Genomic DNA, 6,266 nt, shown 5'->3' with positions numbered 1-6,266 from the left:
TTGTTTACAAACATTGACGTCACATTTCTTTTGATATTCAAATTTGCCATCCACGGAACAAAAGAAGTCATTGTTTCAACGACCAATTAGGTTCTGGTTGGCATATTAATAACAATGAGTGACGTCACGAGAAAGATCGCTATAATGACGTAAATCTGTAAATTTGCGGCACATAGAACATTCAGCCCAGTCTCGGAGCGGTCTTTCTGTGCGGTTATTTGCCTGATTTAACGCGATTTAGGCGACATCTCAGCTCCCCGGGTTGTCATTCGCACATAAATAAAGAAGAGGTTGGAAAATATTTTTAGCTTGCCTCACATCTCACCAATAAAATCAAACTTCTCAGGCTTCAGTCTCGCTCATACTCCGGCGATGGCCACAAGGATAAATTTACTTCTCTTTGACCAAGTTTCAAGGTATCGAGTATCGATTGTTCAGAAACAGCGATGAATAATTTTATTCAATTATTCAAAATCCTTCGAGGCTCGCTTACGACGAATTTGGACACGACAAGTCAACCGTTTACTGATTTGCTCTCACCGTATCGAGGCTCGAGTTAAATGTTGACTTGCCGTGTCCAAATTCATTGTAAGTGAGCCGTGGAGGGCTTTTAATATTTAAATATTCATCGCTGTAGTTTCTTAGCGTTGGATACCCGCTGGACCATGAAACTTGGTCAAAGAGAAGTCAACTTTCCGTGAAGCCATCGCCGGAGTTTGAGCGTGCCTGATACCGGAGAAGTGTGATTTTATCGGCGAGATGTAAGGTAAGCTAAAAATTACTTTCCAGCGTTTCCTTTACTCATGTACGAGTGACAACCCGGGAAGCTGAGAAGTTGCTTAAATCGTGTTAAATCAGGCAAATAACCGCACAGAAAGTGAGAAAGTCACCAGGACAATAATAGACGGCTTTTTTATTGAGAACTTTTTCGTGTAAATATCTTTTTGAGTTTGTTATCGGGATTCCCATACAAATCCTTATAATTTTTACCTTCCAAGCCTGGGCTGCCTGTGCACACAGGCAAATCTCTTCTGACGTCATTGTTTAATTATAAAAGTTCGCCGATAGAATGCACAAATTGAATTAAAATGGTAAAAGAACATTTAGTAAACTTAGTTAAATTTCAAATTTTAAGCCATTTTGCGTTAATAACGATTTTAGTTGTTAGCCATCATGGGCGGCAAAAGCGCTAATGAGCCCACACGTTTGTAAAATTTTGAATTTTCAAAGCATCATTACTAGAGATTATCTGGTAAATTGCGCTCAAAGTTTCAGAGATAGCCTGTTATGCAATGGACTTTCAATATTCAGTTCTGATTTTTTGTTTGATAGATTAGAAAAAGATGGGCCTATGATAATGAGGAAAAAAAATGTAACCTAAGATTCCTCTATATTTCAAGTTCACACACTCAGCTGATAGAAACGACTAGTCAAATAATGATAATAGATGGAACAAAAAAATAGCAAGAGACATTGAGTAATTCAGATTAGAACGATTGGAGTAAACCGTTGAACGGCATTTGAGTGGTTTGTTACGATTTTATACTTATGTTAGATTACCTTCCTATAACTGTAACCTTGACGACAAATGGTCGAAAGGGACGTTATGGTGTCATACAAAGGTTTACAATTCCAAACAGCGGACGTTATAAAATCAGAGCCTGGGGTGCCAGAGGAGGAACACACTCGTACAACTACGGTTACAGGCCGGGGACCTATTACGGAGGCAGAGGGGCATTCGTAGAGGGAACGTTTACGCTAAATAAAGGAACAGTGCTGAATATCGTGGTGGGACAGAGAGGAGGAGATTCAGTAGAGGTGAAAGGAGGACAATCCACTACCAGAACAGCAGCTCAACTGGGACTGTCTGTGGAGGACAATGCTGGAACAGGGGGAGGGGGAGGTACTTTTGTTTATACAACACTTAATGTGCTTTTGCTGGCTGCTGGAGGGGGTGGGGGTGCATCTGGTGGATATAATGGGGTGGATGGTCAGGCTGGTACTAGAGGGGCTAGTAGTGTCGGACAATCTTCGTCTTATAGCAGAAATGGGGGAACTGGGGGAATGCCCGGTCAGTGCAACAGTGCAGGTGGGAACTGGCATGGTGGAGTTGGCGCAGGTTGGTTAGCGCAGGGGTGTGCCAGGGCTGGTAATCAACATGGTGAAAGGGGTGGATCACGTGCCCAGGGTTGGGTAGGAGGACGAGCAGGGAGAATGAATAGTGGTTATAACGGTGGACCACCCCCTGGTGCAGTTGGGGGATTTGGTGGTGGGGGAGGAGGATCTGAAGATAATGGAGCATCAGGAGGTGGAGGTGGTTATTCTGGTGGAGGAAGCGGCACTTACCAAAAGCAAGCCGGAGGGGGTGGAGGTTCCTATTGTGGTGGTGCGAGTTGTCGCCGTTTATCTGGCAAAAACTTAAATGATGACGGCATGGTGCAAATAGTCAAATTATCTGGCTAGCGATGAAAATTCATCCTTTGTATGCGACGTCATTTACATGGCCTTTTAAAAACTTTTATGAGGTATGCTTCAAAAACAGTGTACCCCAGCTTTTCTAAGAAAACTGCATTTCGTTACTTTCAAATACTTTCTGTGAACCACTTATTGATTTTTCAAAGTATCTGATTCTAGTTGCTTATAAAACTAGGAGGCCGCTCATGGTGAAATACATTCTTGCAAAGAAAGAAGGCCTGGCCTTTTCAAACTCGCTGTGTGCTTTGCTACTTTAAGGAATCAATAATTGACAATGGAACAAGCGCTAGCTCCTTTTGTTGTTTTTATAGGTGCAACAAAAGAATTTTGGCCATGAGGTTTCCTTGTTAAGTTATCTCGAAGCTAAAAAAAATGAAACTTAAAATAATCCAGAATTAGAGCGGTGAATTCCGGGTGATGTAGCAGCTCTCGTAACGCGTAATATGATTGGCTTGCTACCCAAGCCGAAAACAAAAAAAGAAAAAGAAAACAAGCAATTGAAACAATGACTTAGACTTAAAAACAATTGAATCTGCTTGTAACACCAAACAGTGGCAGGATACGAGAGCTACTACAATACTGAGAATTCCGAGCCAGTCAGGTGGCAGTGTACCAGCACCGTAGTTCCAAGTTGTCAGTAAAGTGCGGAATGGCAGAAAACCACCTTGCATCTCATTTGCACCTCATTACGAAACAAAAGAGCAGTCATTATATCATGTCTCTTTCCTTTAAAACTGAATTAATTTTCCGCAACCCGCACCTCACTCCACAACTTGGAGGAAGTCATACGTGCATTGCCACTGAAGGACATCTTGAGTACACACAAAACAAGACTATGGAAAATGGTGTCGACGTTAAAGTAGGAAATAAAGAAAGCACGTTGATAGCTGCCAAAGGTGGGGTCATGGCTCTTGGTATGACCTAATATGATTTAGCCAAGTGTTGCTTAGTTGAAAAATGTGTGTGGACAAAACATCTGATACGTTCACAATTTGATGAAATTTAATAAAACAGTTTTTTTTATTCGAGTTTGTCCGATATGAGACTAGTTATAGCCAACTCGGCGCTACGTGCCTTGTTGGCTGGCTATCCAACGCGCGCTCATAGAATAATTCTTAATTATTCGTTACGAACATCTTGTAGCTGGCGTTCAAAATGAGGTTCCAAGGTAACCACTGCGGAATAGCTTGGCAGTAATTTTGCAATTCAATGAATACGAATTAATAACATTTAGCTTTAACTCTGACTCGCTCTTCAAAGAGCACTCCTAAATGCTCCCGAAGATAATGTCCAGGGCAGTTTTGATCCAGCCAACGTTTCTCCAGGTAAGCTGCAGGTTTACAGAAAGCCGCTATGCATCTTCCTACTTGATTACCGTTTGCGATATTTCCCACCCATCAGTTTGCCACCACGTCCTCATCAAGCACCAACCACTGGTGAATTCCACTCTAACTCCTGCCTAAGATTTCTCAAGAGTTTAATTTCTTCTTTACAAAAATTTCAAAGACCAGTCGAAGGTCTTCAGCACACGTGCTCAAAATGCATCCTTGGCACCAACAATAATATCGTCAATCATTGAGAACCAGAAGTGGTTGGTGGCGACATGAACTTTAACCCAATCCAATATGGGAAAAAGTAATCCTCTCACTTATGTCTGGACAATTTAAGCAATTGCCTCCGTAATATTCAGGCGGTTTCAAACACGATTCCAAACAATGCCCCTAGCTATGTCGGTGCAATGCTTTACAAACTGAGCCATGAAGCCACTCAGCTGGCGGCAGGTCAATTTGTTAGGCTTTGGTATTCCTGTGAAAGGATTCGGTAAAATAGATGTATATAAATTTGAAGTGCAGGTTATATACGAATTGTTTGGCTCATGTATTCCTGTGAAAGGAAATGACGAAATAAATGTGTGTGTATATTTGAAGTGCGGGATATTGATTGACCCAAACTGAGTGGGTTCTTAGGTCAATGGTAAAGCATTGCACCGGAATTGCAGAGGTCATGAGATCGAATATAATCCCGTTGAAACTGACTGAAATTTCCAGGTGTCTATAAGAGACAATTGCTTAAATTGGCCAGATTAGTACGAGGATTACCTTTTCCTTTCGGCTATAACCTGTACTTATATGTCACAAACAATAATAATGATTTTGGCCGTTAGTTTTAGCGCAGAATGACATTGCTTTTTTGTGCTGTACTTGTAGCAAAGAAGAGGTGACAGTTTTACCAGTTTCCATCATTTCCAAGCTACCGCATCCCTCCAAGAATTTGTCTGGCTTTTATTTTTCACTTCTACTTCCCTAGAGTGGGGCATTTGATTCAGTAGGTCAGCGTGGGGATGGCACAATGCCAATTCTTTTGTATTTTAAAGATCCTTCATACTTCGTTGGTTATGTTGAGTTTACGGATAGGTTAATGATTTCTTGTCAAGTAGGCAGGCGGTCACTCCCAACCCCACGCCAGCATGTGTGGAAAAATTCGTCCGACCTATTGGTACACTGTAAGTTGTTTCCATGTGTGAATCTTACCAAAACAAGGTGCAAGCTCAGCCAGCACCTACATTAGATTATATCTTCCTCTTTCAATTTGATTTATTAATTTAAGTGAATAGTAGAATATCTGACCACTCTGCTTTGTTTTATAGCTTTTGGGTTGTTATTGGTTTTTGGGGACTAATAATTCCAGAACGTCATACCGCCACTTTAGTTGCCTGACCTTTTACACCTTATCCCAAAATGCATATGGCTGCTATTTTTGATCGAAAATTGGCTCTTTTGGCCTCGTTCAAAGTTAAATATTCTTTTGAACTTTAGTTATGAAAACTAGGCCAAAGGACCAATTTGCAAGGAAGCAAACGAATACTACGATGGCAGCCATTTTGAAACATGGTGTACAGGACGTTGCGAAGTCCTAGCGTTAACTAAAATCCACTAGCAATGGCTTATTATTAAAGGGCACCAAAAAGGGTGCACAGTGAAAATCAGAGTGGAACAAGTAGGGCAAGGACCATTTTTATTGTGACATTTAGGTCGATATCGAAGGTGCAACATGGTTCACTCCTAAAGAAACTTTTTTCCTATGTCCAAGGTTGATTAAATTGCAGAAAGTCCCTCTATGTCAATTTCACACCGTTAGGCTCATTTGCTACATAGTAGGTTAGGAAAGTTGTGGGTCATTTGGCCTTGAGATAATGTTCGTATAATGTAATACAATACAATACAACACAATACAGAACAAAATTAATTGACCACTCCCCACAGGGGCTTTTCAGGGACAATGAGTGAGTGTTTATTTTAAATTTGTCTAAGGCTGCTTTTCGCTCTGAATTGCAGTTTTTGGTATGTCTTAAGGTTTTTGATTTTGAATCTACTAAGGTTGCAAGATGACTGGACGGCCTCTGACGGAAGAACAGAAACGAAAGAAGAGAGAAAGAGAACGAGAACGACAAAACGGTACACCAGTAATAGGCTAAGCATAAAGTTGGTGGAAGAAGTTACTCCACAAATTCTTTTCTTGGACACTAAACCGTTTGTTATTTCTTCGGATGAGTTATTTGAAATGGATGCATATTTCTAAAAAGTGGTTTAGTGGTTTTTTTCTTTGTTCAGGAATGAAATTCGAATTTTTATTGTTAACTGGAATTAAATAACAATCATCTGTACTCTTTTTGGACAGAAATAATCGATCTTTTGCTGGTTTGTTTGGCTTTAAAATGCGAGCTAACAAGAACATTTTTTACTCCGCTTGCCTAACTGTTTTTCGATGTGCCTCGACAGTGACAAGAAAAG

General features: G+C 40.7%; 1 protein-coding gene across 3 annotated transcripts in view; it reads left to right on the top strand.

The window, feature by feature from the left end:
- Window positions 1–2,965, top strand: part of LOC138004094 (uncharacterized) — a 50,479-nt gene extending 47,514 nt beyond the window's left edge. For all 3 annotated transcript variants that reach the window (XM_068850500.1, XM_068850499.1, XM_068850498.1), the window contains one exon: window positions 1,556–2,965. In XM_068850500.1, the coding sequence (XP_068706601.1) occupies window positions 1,556–2,463 (908 nt within the window). In that variant the 3' untranslated portion in view covers window positions 2,464–2,965. The remainder of the gene's footprint in view (window positions 1–1,555) is intronic.
- Window positions 2,966–6,266: the final 3,301 nt, after the last annotated feature.

Source organism: Montipora foliosa, chromosome 5, assembly GCF_036669935.1.
Source record: "Montipora foliosa isolate CH-2021 chromosome 5, ASM3666993v2, whole genome shotgun sequence".
Taxonomy (NCBI): Eukaryota; Metazoa; Cnidaria; class Anthozoa; order Scleractinia; family Acroporidae; genus Montipora; species Montipora foliosa.
Note: the sequence above shows the minus strand (reverse complement) of the source record. Positions and strands in the feature narration are given on the sequence as shown.